Source organism: Macaca thibetana, chromosome 9 (assembly GCF_024542745.1).
Source record: "Macaca thibetana thibetana isolate TM-01 chromosome 9, ASM2454274v1, whole genome shotgun sequence".
Taxonomy (NCBI): Eukaryota; Metazoa; Chordata; class Mammalia; order Primates; family Cercopithecidae; genus Macaca; species Macaca thibetana.
In genome coordinates, this window is record NC_065586.1 from 106974193 (window position 1) to 106993644 (window position 19452).

At 47.8% G+C, this 19452-nt stretch overlaps 1 protein-coding gene across 4 annotated transcripts in view; it reads left to right on the plus strand.

Annotated features, from left to right (window-relative positions):
• RBM20 (RNA binding motif protein 20) overlaps positions 1-15465 on the plus strand; it is a 195079-nt gene extending 179614 nt beyond the window's left edge. For all 4 annotated transcript variants that reach the window (XM_050804354.1, XM_050804357.1, XM_050804356.1 and 1 more), the window contains exons 13-14: positions 6869-6990; positions 11863-15465. In XM_050804354.1, coding sequence (XP_050660311.1) covers positions 6869-6990; positions 11863-11973 — 233 coding nt within the window. In that variant the 3' untranslated portion in view covers positions 11974-15465. The remainder of the gene's footprint in view (positions 1-6868; positions 6991-11862) is intronic.
• The last annotated feature ends 3987 nt before the right edge of the window (positions 15466-19452 follow it).

Below are 19452 nucleotides of genomic sequence, written 5' to 3' on the forward strand. Positions count from 1 at the left end.
AGACCAGATACTCCATGAACACACGCCTTGAATAGCACTGCCCTGGGACCCAGAGCTAAGAAGCCTTGTCTTTCCTGTCAGGGAATGCTTTATTCTTGATGACATGGAGGCTTTAAGCCTAGCCCTTATTCAGGCAGGAAAGCAAATGCCCAGCAGCCTCCATAAAGTCAATAGAAATGAACCTCTTCTGCTATTGTTCATTGCTCCAGCCCTTCCCAGAACAATGCTACATTTTTTTTCTTCTTAGAGGACAAACTTTTTTGAGGCAATGATGCTGAATAGACTGTGTTTGGGACAGACTCCCCCTAGTTCATAGAAAGGGTATTGAGCAGAGAGACCTGGGTTTCTGTCCTTCCTACTTAAGGGTGACTGTGTGTCCTTAGATAAGTCATACCCCTTCTTGAGTCTTAGTTTTCTCACTGTAATTTGGACAGTGATTTTTTCAATGGTGGAAGTGTTGGGAATGAAGTGGGGAGGGAGTTTACTGATGGAATCACCTAGGAGTGAATCCCTTTTCAAAGAGGAGAGTTAAGCAGAGTCTCAGGGAGGGAGTGAAGGCACTTTAATATAATTCCCTGGGAGATTCTGACATAACTATTAACCCAGCAACTCCAGCCTATATCATCTTTGAGTCCTCGCATTAGCTCTGAAAGGTCGGAAAGTAATTAGATAAAGCAGTAGTAGCAGCTGCTCAGAAGGAGAGCTCGGGAAAGTGTCATCTGGGAAAGTGTCACACAGAAGCATGAGAAGCACGGGTCATCTGATGCCTGATGACCACGTGTCTGATCATGCAGGGAGGGGCTGGTCAGTGTGGAGGCTCATCCTTTCCATCCACCTTGCTCTTTTTTTCCCTTCTCCTTTAAAAAAATGTCTTACTATTTCTTCCCTCCAGATGTACCATTTTTTTAGTCAGATCTGGAGAGCAAACTTCCTTTTTTTTTTTTTTTTAAGGGATAAATTTGCTGCACAGCATCTCCCAAGACAAAAACATAAGAAAGAAGGAAAAAGAAATACTAACCTTAGAATAAACTGAGATGACCCTAGTATTTTAGCTGTAGAAAACAGTTGCAAAGGCCACCCTACAGGAGAAGAGAGGCTCCTTCATGCATTCAGCCAGTCAGCAGATACTTACTGGATAACATGGTACTGTGCTAGACACTCTGGGGTAACCAAGAAATATAACGCAAGTCTCTTGTCATCCAAGAACTTGGAACCTAATTGACACTAGCAAAAATTAAGAATAAATTCTGCTACCTTGTCATTTGTGTCTTTTTATTACTGTTTTTCATTACAGAAAGTGTGAAAGACTATTGTAACAAATTCAAAAAATAAGAACCATATCAAGTCAATATTAAAGGTCTGATCTCTTCCCTGCAGTCTCTCCCCAGTCTCCAGAGGTAGCCTACCACTGTCATGCCCACGGTTTTTCTCTCACAAAAATAGGATCACACTACACACATAATGTTCTACAAGTTCACTTAGTAGCGGGTCTTAGAGATTTCTTCATGTCGGTACATAGAGAACACATTCTTTGTAACCACTGCAAATATTCCATCGTAAAAGCTATGCTGTAAATGACTGATCTTTCCTCTGCTGGTGAACACGTAGGCTGTCTGCTCTTTTTCCCATTTTAATAGCTAAGATTTTATTGTTAACATTCCCCATGCAGGCACCATTCCTAGTGATCTGCATGCATTATCACATTTAACCCTCTCAAAACACCTATGAGGTAGGTACTGTTTTTATCCTTATTTAACAGATAAAAAATCTGAGATCGAGAGTCACACAGCTAAGGACAGGCAAAAACCAGAGTCACGTTCAAACCCCAGTCATCTGACTCTAGAGCCATGTTCTTAGCCTTTGTTCTCTGCTGCCTTTCAGATGTGCTTATTCAGTGGTATGTGTGTGCCAGTATTCCTGCGGGATAGCATCCTAGCCAGGGGGTTGTAGGGTCATATGTATTTGCATTTTAAATTTTCATAATTGCTACTAAATTGCACTCCAAAAAGATGGTATCAGTTTTCACTGTGACCTTGAGTGAGAGTTCCCAATATCCACCTCCCATTGGATTTTATCAGTTTTTAATCTTTCCCAACCAGTTAGGAGGAAACTAGTATCTCGCCTTTTTAAAATTGGCTGTATTGAGGTATAATTGATATGTAGTAAGTGCACATAAGGTGCATAGTTTGATCAGTTTTCACCTATAAATATACCCGTGAGACCATCACCACAGTCAAGACTGGGAACAATGTTCATCATATCTCAAATTTCCTGTCTCCTATGTAACCCCTCCCTCCCCACAGTGCAACCCCCAGGTAAAGGATCTCCTTTCTGTCACTAAATATTAGTTTGCACTTTCTAGAGTTTTACATAAAGGAATCATATTGTATGTGCTAGTTTGGCTTCTTTTGCTCAACATCATTGAGATTCATCTGTACTGTTGGGTGGATCAGTAATCTGTTTCTTTCTTTCTTTCTTTCTTTTTGAGACAAAGTTTTGTTCTTGTTGCCCAGGCTGGAGTACGGTGGTGTGATCTCGGCTCACTGCAACCTCCACCTCCCAGGTTCAAGCAATTCTCCTGCCTCAGCCTCCAGAGTAGCTGGGATTACAGGGACCTGCCACCACACCTGGCTAGTTTTTTTGTCTTTTTTAGTAGAGATGGTGTTTCACCATATTGGCCAGGCTGGTCTTCAACTCCTGATCTCAGGTGATCCACCTGCCTCAGCTTCCCAAAGTGCTAGGATTACAGGTGTGAGCCACTGTACCCGGCCAGTCTGTTTCTTTTTATTGTTGAGGAGTATTGCATTGCAGATATGGATACATCACATTATTTATTCATCTGTCGACAAATATTTGGGTTGTTTTCAGATCGGGGCTTTTACAGATTGTACTTGTTACTAGTCTTCAGTTAGCTTTGAGACTCATTATCTCATTGGTCCCCCAAGGAAGAGTATGGGATGAGGTTCTGCATTTGACAGGTGAGGAACCTGAAGTTCAGAGACTTACCCAAGATGACATTAGCAAATGCAGGTTAGAACTCAGGATTTCTCAGCCTGGGCAACATAGGGAGACCCCGTCTCTGCAAAAAATAAAATAAAATAAAAACTAGCCAGGAGTGGTGGTGCACATCTGCAGTCCCAGCTACTCGGGAGACTGAGGTAGGAGGATTGCTTGAGCCTGGGAGGAGATCCAGGGTGCAGTGAGCCATTATTGTGCCACTGCACTCCAGCCTGGGCAGCAGAGTTAGACCCTGTCTCAAGAAAAGGAAAAGAAAAAAAAAAAAAGAACTCAGGATTTCTGATCTCAGATCACTCTGTTCTCTGGGTTCTTCCAGTTCAGGCAGCAGCACAGCGTAGGAAAGGCAGTTTTTGCGCAGAAACTACGAACACAGTGTGTGGAATCTGATTCCCTGAGTTTAAATCCCCTGTCTACTACTTACTGGCTGGATGACAAAGAGCAACTGATTTAACCTCTCTGCTTGGATTTCTTCATCTGTGAATCAGCCATAGTAATAGGAGCCTACTATGCAGAGTTATTTTGAGGATTAAATGAACAAATACTGGTAAGGTCTGAGTGGCTTCTAGTGGGAGGTACTTAATAAGGGTTGTCTATTATTATTATTCACTCATGAAATATTCAAGACCTATTATGGCTCCTCTCACTGGGGCTGCATAACCCTTTACCCTCCAGGGCTGGTCACTACTGGCATGGAGACTTCTAGGGAGGTGAGAGACAATTTTTTGGCTTTGTCCCTGTGGAAAGCATAGCGTTGAAATAAGGGATGTCAAGGACTGGGCTTCCAGTTGGGAGGAAAGGGAGGCCAGTCCCGTTGTTCAGGGACCGGGGGTGGGCATGGCTGGGGAAGTACACTGCACTTGAAATCCAGGCCAGCTCTGCATGACCCTGGCCAGTGCGAGCCTGCCAAGGCCTGCTCTCAGTAGAAACAAACAGCTTTGCCTGCAAAGTGCAAGTTCCCTCCTCTATCCATCCCAGCTTTACTAGGATGACAGAGTTATAATTACCCGTGCCATGAGCTATTATTAGAAGCCAAATGGAGCTTTCATGATCCTAGTAGAGGCTGAAAAATGGAGGATTGAGTGGCTCCAGAACACATCAGGGCCGGGGCAGTGTGTCCTGATGCTGCCTCTTCACGTCCCCCTCACATTCCAGAAGTGTCCTGAGTTGTGCAGTGGGATTTGTGGTGTCTGCAGCAACCCCGTTATTCTGGTCCAAGTTAGCAGCTGTTGGGATTTCTCCCAACCCAGGCTTCTCTTCTCTGCCTGGTGGCTGCCTGGTACTGCCCGAACCTGCGGAGCCGGGGCCAGGGAAGAAAGTTGCCACCAAACTGTGGAGCCGGGTTCCCCAGGTGGCCTTGGGGAGAGGTTGGGGTTCAGATGAGAAGGCCAACATTTAGGCACTTATTAACAGCTTCTGTGATGAAATATTTAACACGTGTCTCCAAACCAGTATTATCTGAGCACCAGGCAAAATGATAGGTGCTTCCCCTAAACATCACTTGTAGCATTATTATTCCTATTTCGCAGATGAGGAAACTAATCTCAGAGAGGGTAAACAGTGTGCCTGAGGTCACAAAGCATAAGTAAGAGTTGGGTTTGACTCTACATTCTATTTTCTCTTCATGACACTGTGGCTTCCAAGGGTTTTTTGTTTGTTTGTTTGTTTTTTTGACAGTAGAAGTCTTTGTTCAGGTGCAATCTCTCCCAGAACTTACAGAGGATAACTCCAGCTACACTGCCAGGGGCTTTGGCTCCAGCTCAATCCCTGCTTCAGGGTCTGTGGTAGCTCCTAGGGCAGCTGTACCCCTTCTGGGGGTCCCTCCGACAGGGACTCAGAGGACTCAACAGAGGGCTTAATAAAAATCCCAGGGCTTCTTTCTTGGTACCACCCAGCTGGCTCAGAGGCTGGGACGGGACTGAGAGTGTGGCTCTGATCAAAGCCCTCCTTTTATCCCCGCTGCCCCTCTCCTGTGTTGTGGGGGTCTCGGCTCCCTGCAGAGCAGCAGCAAAGGGAAAACTATTTTGTAACAACAGAGGAAGGAGGCAGACCTTGCTGAATGCGCCTCTGCCGGCACCAACAGCCAGGAGCCAGGACCTGTTTGCGAGGTGGAGGGGAGAACTGGCCCCCACAGCCCAAGCTGGGGCCACTTTTCCATCCTTTGCACAGAGGAAGGGAAGGACACTCAACCTCCTTCCGGGCACCTGGGCCTGAGTGAGGCCCCCTCGCTTCTGGGGGCCACTGCTGAGGGCATGGCGTGTAGCCTGCGACGTGGCAGTTAGAGAAAGCCAGGCTGAGGAGGACACCTCAGGCCCCGGACTGCAGCCTCACTGTCAGTCCGGGCAGGCCTCCTGGGCTCCCTCCTTCCCTCCCATCTCCCTCCCTCAGAGCTGCCCTTCACACTGATAAGTGGCTATTTTGAAATGGAAAAAAAGTTCTAGTGACAAGTGTAGGCTGCTTGCCTCTGACAGGGTCTCCTAAGCACTTAGCTCAGTGTTCTGGGAGGTGGGAGGAGGAAAGTGAAGCCACCCAAGCAGCTGGGCTTGCAGTCGGCCACGCTGTGCCTTGGAGCGGTTGTCATAAGTGGAGACCTTTCCTGTCCCCACCCCTGCAAGAAATTGCTGTTCCCCTGCCTCTGCCGTTCCCAGGCCCCTTCCCCCCTTCTACCCAGGATGGCCGGACCTGAAACCATTGCCCAGCCCCAGAAAAGAGAGGCTTGCCCCCAAACCTGCAGGTGGGATTGGGTGTTCCAAGCATTACCCCTCTTTCTTAGTTCCCTGATGGGTCCTGCTTCTCCCGGCCCTCACACCCTGCCCTTTGGCTGGCACTGCACAGTCAGGGGCCTGGTAAACAGTACATGTGTTCCTACCTCCATTCTCAGGTGAGGAAACTGAGTCCCAGGAGCAGTTTGGCTAACTCTCCCCAGGTCACATGGGTTCTTAGCATCTGACCTCAACCCTCTTAGAGCTGGGCTCTTTCCACTCCGCTGATTGACTGTGTCTTCAAGAGGAGAACTGTGACCTGCAGAACACCTTCGTGGAGGCTGGAGCAGCCACCATCCCTTCAAGGATGAATCCCCTGGCTGTGACATTGTCACCCCTCTGTGGTGGTGGTGCCATTTTTTTCCTTTGCTTGGAATCAAAAGGCCTCCCAGAATTCTGGGACCTATATTTAATAAATCACAAATGAAATGCTAATTGATGGTTCAGATGTAAAGACTGGAGGAAGTGGGAAAGTGTTAATGATATACAATTGCATGAAAAAAAGAGGACAGAGAATTGTAATTAGGGTATGACTAAAACGGTCCCACAAAAAGAGGCCTACATATAGGTTAATCATGTGGAGGAAAATATTTGGATTGGAGTGACTCTGGGTGATTTTTTCCTTCTGTTTATTTACTTTTTTTCTGTAAAGAACATAATTCTAAAATAAACAAACAAAAATGAGAGAATTCTTCGAGAGTCCTGGTCACAGCAGCTGCAGAGAGAGGTACAGTGTGGAGAATGAAATCCAACAAGTGAAATATCAGAAATCACCTTCATTGTTCTTGGAAGAAGGCTGATAGTAGGAGAACAGGCCAGTGGCAGGCCGTGGAATGGCTAAGTGCTTACGACACTGCCAAGTCCATCCCTTATATTCACAACCACCTGTGAATGGAGTGGGTGTGAGTCTCTTTGTGACTGTTCTGCAAATGAGGAAACTGAGGCTTGGCGAAGCTTGTTAACAGCCAAGGTCAACAGCAAGTGTTGGGTGGAGCTCGTGGCTCCCATTTCTACCTGATGGCTGCCAGGACACAGGGGCCTGCCTCCCACGCCATCCTAACCCTGTCTGTCTATCCCCCATCCTTCCCCAGGGGTGGAGTTCGTGGTTCCCAGGACTGGCTTTTATTGCAAGCTGTGTGGGCTGTTCTACACGAGTGAGGAGACAGCAAAGATGAGCCACTGCCGCAGTGCTGTCCACTACAGGAACTTACAGGTAACCATACACGCTCCTTGCCCAGCAGGCCAGGGGCTCCCCAGTCTCCATAACCGGGCCAGGTGTCTGGGGTCCTCGGCCTTGCTTGCCTGAGTCTAGCTCCCACCTGCAAGGCCTACTCCAGGCCACAGGTTACTTACCATTCCCCAAGCACACAAAGCTGTTTCCTGCTTCTGTGTCTGTCTCCTTCCACTACTCGGAGAACTCCTGATCTTCCCATAGACTTGATTCCATCATGCTGCTCTCCACATGGTGGCTACCTCCCATGTTGCTCCTAGCACATGTCTCTACTTTAGTACTTAAAACATCCTGTTTGGATTGGCTTTGGCAATATCCGCCTCTCCCTCTATACTGTGAGTAACTCAAGTTAGGCCAGTGTTCCTCTGGCCTGTGACTGGGGCTGACCCCTTCCCACAAGACTTGAATGTTCCAGTTTTTCTCTGTTTCTGTTCCCCTATGCAGGTATCCCTGCTTCCTAGAATAAAAAACCACTGCTTTGTTCTTTTTAGCTGTTCATCCATACAGCAAATACTTACCACAGGCATGCTAGGTACCAGACACTATTCTAGGGACTGGGGATACTGTAACAACAACAGTAAAGTGGACAAAATCCCTGTTCTCATGGAGTTTTCATCCTAATGTAGGTGACAAGCAATAAATAAAATAAATGGTGTAGTATGTTAAAAGACGACATATAAAAAATACTGTATACACCGTATTTCACCCAGTCTAAGGTGCCATCATTTGTAAGGCACCATTATTTTTTCGTACCAACTAGAAAAAAAAATGTTGCAAATCAAGTGATGAGACTCCACCAACTGTAAAATGCATTTTTATTTCAGAGATATTAATGTGTATTAATATTAATATTAAGGTGTATCTCAAGACACCTGCTGTTTTTACTACAAGGAATCACACTAGTTATTTGAACCACAAGGCTTTGACTCAAGGAGTCCTCACAGTGGCTGTGCCCAAGTCCCAGGCTAGGCATTACTATTATCATTAAATTGTTTAAAAGTGACTGATCTAGCCATTCTTAACCAGGGACATGATCCAGACTCATCTGAACAGTATTTCTTTTTTTTTTTTCTTTTTTTTTTTTTTTTTGAGACGGAGTCTCGCTGTGTCTCCCAGGCTGGAGTGCAGTGGCGTGATCTCGGCTCACTGCAAGCTCCGCCTCCCAGGTTCACGCCATTCTCCCCCCTCAGCCTCCCAAGTAGCTGAGACTACAGGCGCCCGCCACCACGCCCGGCTAGTTTTTTGTATTTTTAGTAGAGACGGGGTTTCACCATGTTAGCCAGGATGGTTTCGATCTCCTGACCTCGTGATCCACCCGCCTCGGCCTCCCAAAGTGCTAGGATTACAGGCTTGAGCCACCGCGCCCGGCCCTGAACAGTATTTCTAAAATACAGGTACTAAGTTAGATATTTAGTAAAATTTGGGGGTGGAAGGCAGGTTGCAGGGAGATGTAATTTAAGAAAGTTCTCCAAAAGATTCAAATGTGCATGCCTAGTTAAAACAACAACAACAACAACAACAACAAAAAACAACAACAAAAACTCAGATATGGGCCAACTTTCTTGTTTAATGATTGAGAAAATTGAGGCCCAGAGAAGCTATATAATTTGTCCAAGGCCACGCAGATAGTGAGTTACTGGGCCTAGGATCAAATCGCCTGATTCAGAATCACTTTCGTCTTACTCTACTATACTAGTCTTGGAAACTGAGACCCAGAATGTCATGGCCTGGGTCACCATCTGCAGAGGACTCTCATAGGCTATGCCCAAACTCAGGTCATTTAAGCCTTTTGATTTCCCTCTGGAGAGCAGCTGCTCTGTGACTGAGGCAGCCACAGGGCCTGTGGCCCAGGGCTAGGCCTCTCCAGGGGCAAGGCAAGAAAGGCCTGACTTGGCCAGATCAGGAGGGTCAGACTGGGTCCCACAAAGCCAGCTGAGGGAAGTCATCTAGCTTGAAGACATAATCATCCCTTTTCCCGACAAGATGAAACCTACACAATGGCAAGGATGGAAGGGGTCTTGGAAATCATCTGGTCCTGATTTTCCCAAACCTTCGTCTTTGTACCAGCTGGCATCTTTTTGAAATACAGCTTTCTGGGCCAGGCACAGTGGCTCACGCCTGTAATCCCAGCACTTTGGGAGGCCGAGGTGGGTGAATCACGAGGTCAGGAGTTCGAGACCAGCCTGACCAACATTGTGAAACCCCGTCTCTACTAAAAATACAAAAATTAGCTGGGCGTGGTGGCGCATGCCTGTAATCCAAGCTACCCAGGAGGCTGAGGCAGAAGAATCACTTGAACCTGGGAGGTGGAGCTTGCAGTAAGCTGAGATTGCGCCACCGCACTCCAACCTGGGCAACAGAGCAAGACTCTGTCTCAAAAAAAAAAAAAAAAAAGAAAGAAATGCAGCTTCCTGGATCTCACCCTACACTTGTTTTCTCTAGGGCTGGGCCTGAGAGTCTGTATTGTAGACCATCCTTATGTCAGGCTCTGCTATGTTGGCGTGAGAACCTTTTCTCTCATCCAGCATTTGCAGTGGTATTGTGCAGCCCTTCAGGGGGCCACACAGTTCAAGGTCACCTTGGAAGTTAGGAAGAGTTCAGACTTGCCAGGGCCTCTAATTCTAATTCATGTATGTTTCCCAGGGCAGTGGACTGCACTGTGTTCTGAGCCTCTGGGCCACGCCCCCAGGCAGATTCCCCTGCCCGCAGCAGGCCAGAGCCATTCTTGTGGCCTTGGGGTGCCTTGGGGTAGACACTGGCTAAGCCCCTCGTGCCAGCCAGCAGCAGTGCAGCTTTACCTGGTGCACCGGCTGGGGAGCTGGGAGTTTCCAACCACAGGCTTCCCAGGTAGGATTTCTGTCAGTGGCTTTGACAGAATGCCTCTGTCCACACAGTCTCCCCCACCTCAAGCAGCAGGTGATGACTGACACTTGAATCAGGCAACTTTTAAACTTAACACAACTGAGAGGCCTTGAGTTGAGGACCAGAGATTGCTCCTAAAGGCAGGAAGCAGGTTGAAGGAGCCTCTGTTCTCTCTGAGCAGCCTGTGCTGTGCCCCACGGCTGGTCACGGCTCTGCAAGAACCCACCCAGAGTGATTCAGAACAACAGGTGGAGCCAGCGCTCGATAGGAAAACTAGATACCTGCTTGGCTCCAGGCCCTGGAGCGGAATGTGTCCATGTACTGGACGCTCATTCACTTGCCTTCCTCAGCACATGGTTTACCCTCCCTGAGCCAAGGCAGAGGAGAACCCAGGCCCTCCATCAGCAGCTTTGCCTGCTGCCATCCACCGTTTGCTCTTCTCCCAGTCAGGCTGCACCCATTTCTGGAAGCCAACTGCAGTCTCTTCTATGGAGAGAGCAGGCAGACCTGGTCATCTCACACACACCCTGTCATCTGACCCTCAAACCATCCCAGAAGGGAGGGTGAGGACAACTGTTCCTCCCATTTAGCAGATTAGTAGTCTGAGGCTGGGAGAAGAGGAGTGGCTTTCTCCAACTTATATGGCTGGTGCTGCGCTAATAAGAAAAGCCCACATGACTGAGTGTTTATTCTGTGACAAACGCTGTGCTGAACGCCTTGTGTTGCCTCTCTTCAACTTCACAGCAACCTTATGCGGTAGTTACTGTTATTCCCCTCCCTTCACAGATGTCAGAGATATTTGATAACTTGCCTGCTGAGGGCTAGGATTTGAACCCAGGTCACCTGACTTCAAAGTGCACACACTTAACCACCGTACTGGTCTGCACCCTTCGGTCTCCTAATCCAGTGCTCTTTGCCTTTTCCTTGCTGCCCTGTCAGAGAACCCCAGCTGGGGCCTCAAACCTGTCCTAGTCTGCCTCACTGTGTTGACTCCAGATAGCCCAAGAAAGGCCCGACCTGGCTCACAGTGTTGGGCCGAGGCCAGTCATAGCAGTGAGTGTTCTGGGGTCATGCAGAAGCAGCCCTCAGCGATGGAACAGACAGGCCCATTTTCAAATCCGCCAAAAGACCTCCAAGGCTCCCCACCCACTAGCCTGCCCTGACAGGAAACAGGTTGTTAAGAGTCTCAAATGTCAGGCCATGGTGCTGTTTTGCACAGCTGCCATAGGCCAGCGCTCATTTACCCTGCCTTCCAGCTTCCCTCCCTCTGCCTTTTAGGCATAGATATGTTGCCTAGAGCTTGGGTTGTTTCTGGAAAACAGAGTTGTTTTGGGAGTTAAATGAGCTTATTTAAGTCAAGCAGTTAGAACAGCACTTCACACTAGATAAGGGCTTTGGAAGTGTTTGCTATTATAGCTCTACTTTCTACTCTCTTTCTCTTTCTTTCTTGTTTCTTTTTTTTTTTTTTTTTTTTTTTTAGACAGAGTTTCGCTCTAGTTACCCAGGCTGGAGTGCAATGGCGTGATCTCGGTTCACAGCAACCTCTGCTTCCCAGGTTCAAGCGATTCTCCTGCCTCAGCCTCCTGAGTAGCTGGGATTACAGGCATGCACCACCACACCCAGCTAATTTTTTGTGTTTTTAGTAGAGATGGGGTTTCTCCATGTTGGTCAGGCTGGTCTCAACTCCCGACCTCAGGTGATCCACCCGCCTCGGCCTCCCAAAGCGCTGGGATTACAGGTGTGAGACACCCACACCCAGCCTGTACTTTCTACTTTTTCTACAGGAGACATGTATTACTTGTAACCTAACATAATGAGGTACTTAGCATAAGTTCTGTAGCCTAGGGGGATCTATGAACCAGGAAGAGGGTAAACCCCACAGCTGGGTACAGATGCCAGGAGAGGGATGATCGAGGCATGTCCCCTCCTCTCCTCTCCTTCTAGGTCCCTACTAATGTGTCCCTTCCTCCACTTCCCCTCTTCTTTCCACAGAAATATTTGTCCCAGCTGGCCGAGGAGGGCCTCAAGGAGACGGAGGGGGCAGGTAGCCCGATGCCGGAGGACAGTGGAATCGTGCCACGCTTCGAAAGGAAAAAGCTCTGATGCTTCTGCTTCTACTGCTGCTGCAAGGTTGGAAAGGAGAGCTTGCCGAAGGAAGCGGGGCCTTCCTGATTCTGGGGACAGGACTAAAGCCTGAGAGGAAGGAAAACCAAGCAGGGCACATTGCTTGCGTTTGCTCCCAGAGACTCAGTGAAATGCCCATGAAATGTCTCCAGGAGCCAAGTCACCCAGGTGTGTCCAGCCCACTGAGGGTCACCAACTCTCTCCCTGTTGACTCTTGTTTCTCTCAAACCATCTTTCAATTCGTTTTTCTCTCTTTTCCTCTTGTTCTCTCTTTCCCTCTCTCCTTATGTGCCAAGAATCATTTCCTTTTCACAAAACCCAACTTCTCAGGGATTTTCACAGTGTTTAAATTCTTGATAGGATCTAATACGTCAGGCCTGGCTGAGTCACGCAAGGAAAAGGTTTAATGGAAACTCCTGGGTCAGGCAAACCCCTGCAGTGAGTCTACAGCAGTATCTCTGTCTGGTGTCCCGTGTATCCCCTGCGTTGGGGAGCCGAGTCGGGTCTGCAGTCCCGGTGAGGGGACATCACGGACAATCTGTTGGCAGAGCTGGGAGGGACTTCATTAACCTCTTCCTCCAGCTGGGCCACCCTTTTGAAAAGCCCCTGTTTTTAATAACTCTTTCATCCTGTCAGTTCTTCTAGAAGTCTGCCAGACCTATGCCTTAAAGTAAAATAAAATGAATTTTAGAGAAGATGAAAAGAGCCCTTCATTGTGGAAGCTCTGATAAGTTTCCTCCAAACTTACTTCCCTCCTCTTGATTTCAGGAGATGTCAGGGTTTGTTCTATTCTGGACAATGAATTTGGTACAAATTCACTATAATTAAAAATAAAAACAGAAGCATCTTCCTCCAGCTAAAGCAGCAGTTGGCGTGGGTTTAGGTGGAATGCTGGCCTTTCTGCAATGTGTAGCATTGGCTTGAGACAGTTCCAGGCTGTGGAAAACAGAGTTGTTTGGGGGGTTAAATGAGCTTATTTAAGTCAAGGAAACATCATCTGTCCTTCACTCAGCCGTGGTGCCTGCACTCTGGGGTACAACCTCCTCTCAATGGGATGGTTTTTAAATGGCCCCCCAGTTGGGGGAGAAGCTAAGGAAAGAGAAGGCTGCAGAGCCAAAGAGTGGCATTGAAGTTTGCTGGGTGTCTGTAGGTGGACCCTTTCCAGCTGGGCAGATAGTTGAGGGCTCCTTGGGTTTGACTGCCTGTGCAGACTTTGATGCCAAAATGTTATGAAAAGTCCTGATTCCCACTGCTCTTTCTGGTACTGGAGGGTGGGTACCTTCAGGCTGTGGGGTCTGTAGTCTGATATTCCATTGAAAGGGTATGGGATAAAGGTGCTGGGGGAAATGAGGCTCGGCCACAGCCATAGAGAGGCCCTCGGGCAGGTAAGAAGGGGGGCGTGGAGCTGTTTTCCTGAGCTGAGATACTCTCCTGAAAGCACCCTTCATAGCTTAGCCCAGGAAAAATAAAACAAGGAAGACAGGTCACTCTCCCCTAGGCAGTTCCTGTTGTTTCATTCCTGACCTTGGGCAGGCAGACTGAGAAGGGACTGTGTAGGGTTTTGTTTTGTTTTGTTTTCATTTTCCTTTTTATGGCATGTGAGATCATACTGCACATTCTGTCCTCTGTACTAATAGAGGAAGGGCAGAGAGATTAGTTCAAGGCTGACATTTTATATCAGGTAACTGAGGCACACAAAGGGAACAAATGAAGAACATAAAATGATCAGTGTAAACCTGAAAGCATGCAGTCATTGGCAAGGGACGTACTCCTGGGAGCTGGTGAGAGAGAACAGTTAAGGCAAGCACCGGGTGAAAGCGGACCAGCTTGAACAGGTGTGATGCGGAGAGGTTGGAAGAAGCAAGAAACCTGAACTCATCATCATCATCAGACTATTAAATAAAATTTATAGGAGGCTGTTGGTTTGAACTGAGCTCCTGCACTAGGCCCAACAGACCAAAACAAAAGGGAGTCACTCATGTTAAAGTTCTGTCTTCCAAGAAATCAGGAGAGAGAGAGAGAGAAAGAGAATAGCCAAATCCCCAAACAGGCCAGTTTTAACCAGCATGATGAAGAAGTGTCCTTGGTTTTAACCTATAAGGAAAGCAACTTTGAGATGACCAGTCTGGTTTTTGTTCTTTGTGTCTGCTTTCCTCAGCCCTTTTCTGTCTATAAAGCCAACCTCCTCCGCTCAGCTCCTGGGAACACTCATTCTATTTTATAGAATGACGTGTTGCCCAATTCTAGAATCAAAAATAAAAGCCAGCTAAAATCTTTAAAGTAAATTTGTTGTAATTTTATCTTTTGAGAAGACCATATGGGGGCTGCTGAAAAGTTGGTATCTCAAATAAAGTCTGAAGATCGTGGCTCAGCCCAGATTGTTCCCCTGGAACTCCACAGGTTTGAACCTGGCATTCTGGACACCAGCTCTGCCTCCTCCATTTCTCAGAAAACCTTTGATCTTGTGTGTCTTTCTTGCCACTGAAGGGAATTCTGGGGGCAGTTCTTTGGCCTTCTTGCTGAACTTTGCTGGAAATAGCATACAATTTTTATCAGAGGCTAGAACTGTACATTATCAGAGAGACTGGACACTTTATCCCCTAGCAAAGTGGGAGCAGACTTCACCAGCTCATTCTGCTCCACCCCTGCCTTCCCCCACCCCCCATCCCCAGCAGCATTTCCGGAAATCCAGATGGTCGTGTAGTGTTATGGCTCCCATGTGATAGACTGGCCTTCATATTGGAAAGCTAGGGAGGGCCCCTGGGAGGGAAAGAGATAAGGCACTATCTGCATTCAATCAGAACCTTCAGTTTAAAATCATCTAAGAGTCTATACGTGTGTACATATGTATTTATTTTTATTTATTTTTATACAATTCCATTGGCATGGTCCTTCACCGACCCTATGATTTGCACTTTTTATTCCTACGTGTGCCACACACAATGCAGTATTAAAGGCAACCAGGAAAATATTGATTTGTTTTTTAAAGCTTTTTTTCAGTGTTTTGTCAGCCATTTCAAAGTGTCTCCCAGAAAAGGATGCTGAAGAGCAATTGCTACCTTGAGCAACAGATTCATATTTACCCCAGGTTAATATAACAAAAGGCCTGTATAATTTTCTTTTCATTGTTAACACCCAAAATAGCATCTATCTAGACAGTATCCCCAAAGAATTTGGAAAATTTGATGGTGTGAGCAGCAGCCATTAGTATCGGGGTTTCCCATTCTTGGACAGTCCAAGGCTGTGACCTGTTAGATAATTAGATTATACTTGAACTGGACCAGAGTTTGTTTTTTGAATTTATGAGAAAAACAAAAACACTAAGTTAATTTAAGTTTGAACTTGTAAAGTATTGAAATTCGTTGAGTGTCCTATAAATTGTCACGACTTTTCCTGATCTGTATAACTGACTGCAAAGTGTTTGTTTTTACAAAAGAGAAAAGATTTTTAATAAAGAGAATTTGAAAGCTGTGAGTGAGTGACTCTGTGTCATGCAGGGGTCCCTGGCATTTGGCTGGGGAAGGCTCACCAAGCAGAAAGGCTGACATTTGGTCCCTTTGAATTATGAATTATTTTCAAGGGTTGAACAGAAAGGACAAAACAGGTTTTCTTAGGGCTCCAGTTAGGCTACCAGATAGAAACAGAGATTCTCAGGGGTGATCCTTGGAGAATGAGTCTGACTAGGTGGGGGCTGCTGTCCTTTTGGAGGCTCAGATATGAACATTTCTTGGCCTCTTATAAACTCCTAGCTTTGCTACCCAGTGTCCCGCACCAGGGTTAGGCCATTTCTGGCAGTTCCATCCCCTGTGAAGATGAATATCTGGTGGTCAGTGCTGCAGTGGAAATAGCAGGCCCAAGCAGAGGCCTGGCCCTGCCCCTGTTAGCCCATGACTTCCTAAGGCCCGCTTCCTTGGGTGTAAAAGAAGATAAGAATATTAATCGCTCTGGGTGCGGTGGCTCCCAGCACTTTGGGAGGCCGAGGTGGGTGGATCATGAAGTCAGGAGATTGAGACCATCCTGGCCAACACGGTGAAAACCCATCTCTACTAAAAATACAAACATTAGCCGGGCGTGGTGGTGTGCACCAGTAGTCCCAGCTACTCAGGAGGCTGAGGCAGGAGAAGGGCTTGAACCCAGTAGGCGGGGGTTGCAGTGAGCCGGGATCGCGCCACCGCACTCCAGCCTGGGTGACAGAGCAAGACTTCCGTCTCAAAAAACAAAAAAGAATGTGAATCGCCTCCCAGGGTTGTTTCAGGGTTAAGATAATTGCTGGTGGAAGCACTTGGTGTGCGGCAGGTCACCAAATCTTGTTTGTTTTTGCAATCTGGACAGCAGCCCTCCAAATTTCAGGAGTTCTTAAGTTGTTTCTCAACCGTTTATTCTAGCAAAACAATGCCAGTCTTCTGGGACCGGTTGGCCAGTCCTTTGAATGGCCCGGAACCTTCTCTGGGCCCTTCCCTTTTGTTGGCAGTGCTCCTGAGTCAACAGGGAGGGGCTGGGCAGCCTGGACCCAGAGGGCAAAGTGAGGGGGCCGCCTGCAATTCCTGGGAGCAGATTGCAGGTCTGAGGAAAGTTCCTGCTGAACCTGTTGCTGTCTGCACCCCACCCCCACCTCCTGTGGTCATCCCTGGACCAAGCTCAGGCCTCCAGTTTCCAACCAGGAGGGGTAGGGAAACCTCCTTTTCTGCAACTGCTATCTATGTCCCAGATGGTCAAAGCAGTGAATGGGCTTGGACTGGTTCTGTTGCCCTAAGTTCAGGATCCAGGATGCTTGGGGGTACCCCTGGTGCCTAGTCCTAGCTTGTTGTTCTACGTGGCACAACTCTAGAGAGGGCGTCCACATTGTATCCTATAGGATAGCACCCCCTGGAGTTGTGCAATGCAGATACCCAGCCAGGGACACCCCCTTCCCTCGAGTTGCAGTTGTTCACCCAAGCCCGGGTGTTCCCATTTGCTCTCTGATATCTCTGTGGGCCCTAGAGCCTGATTCTGAGCCAGTCCACCGGGCTGGACCACTGCCACTCAGACCTACTCCCTGTATCATACCTATCCCCAGGGATCAACTCCAGGCTGCCCCTGCCTGACTCTGCCACAGCCTAGACACTGGGTTCACTCCTCATAATGCCTTACTAGGTCAGGGCACTTGGATACTAACCTTGTTTGCTTTTCTTTGTTTGTTTATTCGAGACAGGCTCTCACTCTGTCACCCAGGATGGAGGGCAGTGGCGCACGATCTCAGCTTGCTATGGCCTCTATTTCCTGGACCCAAGCCATCCTCCTGCCTCAGCCTCCCTAGTAGCTGGGACTACAGACATGTGCCACCACATCTGGCTAATTTTTTTGTAGCGATAGGGTTTCACCATGTTGCCCAGGCTAGTTTCAAACTGCTGGGCTCAAGCAATCTGCCTACCTCAGCCTCCCAAAATGTTGGGATTACAGGCATGAACCACCGAACCTGGCAACAGCAACTGTTAACTACCCTCTTAGGCAGTGGTTGGACATCTGGGCTCAACCCTGTAGACTCCCTGTTCTCTTTTCCCACCATGACGATCCTACAAGGGTGCCTATCCTGAGTGAAATTCCAAGCATGTTAGAGAAGGATGGCCCAAGAGACCTCCAAGTCTCTGCTTTTATAAGTGAGAAAACAGGCCCAGAGAAGAGACATGACTTGTTTGAGGCAACACAGCTTATTGGTATAGGACCAAGACTAGAATCCAGATCCCCTGAGTAGTTTTGCTGGGGCTACTTGGAGAGATTACGATATTTCAATTACATTATCTTGTGAATTTTCCAGGTCTAGTCCTAGCTGGACTCTGGCATGCAGCAAGGGACTCAAGAGAAATCATGGATTCTCATGCTTCGGGTGCATCAGCCACACCTGGTGAGCTTGCTAAAAATGCAGATTCTTGGCCCCTCCCATGGAGATTCTGACTCACTAGGTCGTGGGGAGGGCCCAGGCATTTGCATCAGCAAGCCTGGGGGGTAATTCAATGCAGGTGCAGATTCCGGATCACACTTAGAGTAACACTGCCCTAGGTGTCAACCAGGGACTTCCCCAGCAGCTCCTAGAATAGAAGCGGCATTTATTTTACTGGGTGGTAGGTCAGGAGAGATATGAATGGAGACCGTTCAAGGTAGGGACGCTCTAGTGTGAAAAAGGCTTGACAGTAGGAGGCAGAGAAAAGGAGACCAGCATGGCCATGGCAGAAGGGGCTGGTGGCAGCTGGTGGGTGGGGGAGCCAGCGAAGGATGGGGGTGGGAGCGTGTCATAGTCATCAAACTGGGTTTGGGAGCATGTGTTATGATTTTTAGTTGGGTTCGTACTTACTGTGCTTAGGCATAAGTCAATTTTCCAGCGCTCTCTTTATCTTTGTTAATGGCTAGAAGTGTTGTGGTTATTAAACGGCTCCTCGAGATCTGATGGAATTCCTGCCGCTGAGGACAGAGAGCTGTGTGGAGTCAGCAATCCTTTCTCAGAGGAGAGAAAACGAACAGGGCCACTGCCCAGAGCCATGTCACTGTCAGCGAGGAACTCTGGGGTCACACACACTTTCTCTTCCTCTTCCATGAGCCACTACTACTGTCAGCTCAGCCCTGCTGATTCCTGAGTCCATGTGCATGGCACACTCAGTGTACTCCATAGGGGCACTGTCTCTTGGCTTCTTCACAACCGGAGAAGCAGGTGTTGTTATTCTCCCCATTTCATAGATGGAAAATGAGGCTCTGAGAGACAAAGTGGTTTGTCAAGGGTCAGACGACCAATAAGTGGCAGAGTTGGGATTCAAACCCAGGTCCACATGACTGTCAAACCACACTCTTAGCCACTATTCTCCACTGCCTACCTCCTGTTCCTGCATCTCCCTAAAGCCTCTAGACTCTGGGTCTGCTCAGAGCTGCTTGGATGATTTAGAAAGTCTAATTTAGCAATACTTCAGTTGCCTATGACTGAATTCCTGATTGTTAAATTCCAGAAACTGATTTCTCCAGTACCTCTCCTCCCTAGAAAGGAGATAAAGAAAGGCCTCCACCCACAGCACTGTACCCAAATAAATACTGTTTCTTCCTTCTTCTCACTTAGGAGAATTTGCCAGGGGAGCTGAGTCTGAGGGCAAGAGAGGAAGGAGGGCCCCAGGAGCTCTTCAAGTTCCTCCTGTTTCAGGGAGGAGAAGAAAGAGAAGCGGCTTGTTCTGCTCTCAGGGGACTTGGGGACAAAGAGGAGTGATCAAAAGGGGATTTCCCACAGCCCCAAAATGCTAGCCACATTGCACTTGTGACCTCTCCTTCCTGAGTGAAACTTAATTGTTGATTTGCCTGACACCTGTTTCCAACATGGAGCTGAGATGATGCACTCATTAAGACAACAAAAAAATTATAAACAAGGATTGAAGAAAGTTGGAGGCAGCAAATATATGGTCTGTAAGGGTCCATACAGCAAGAGATGTGACTGGAAGCCTCCTG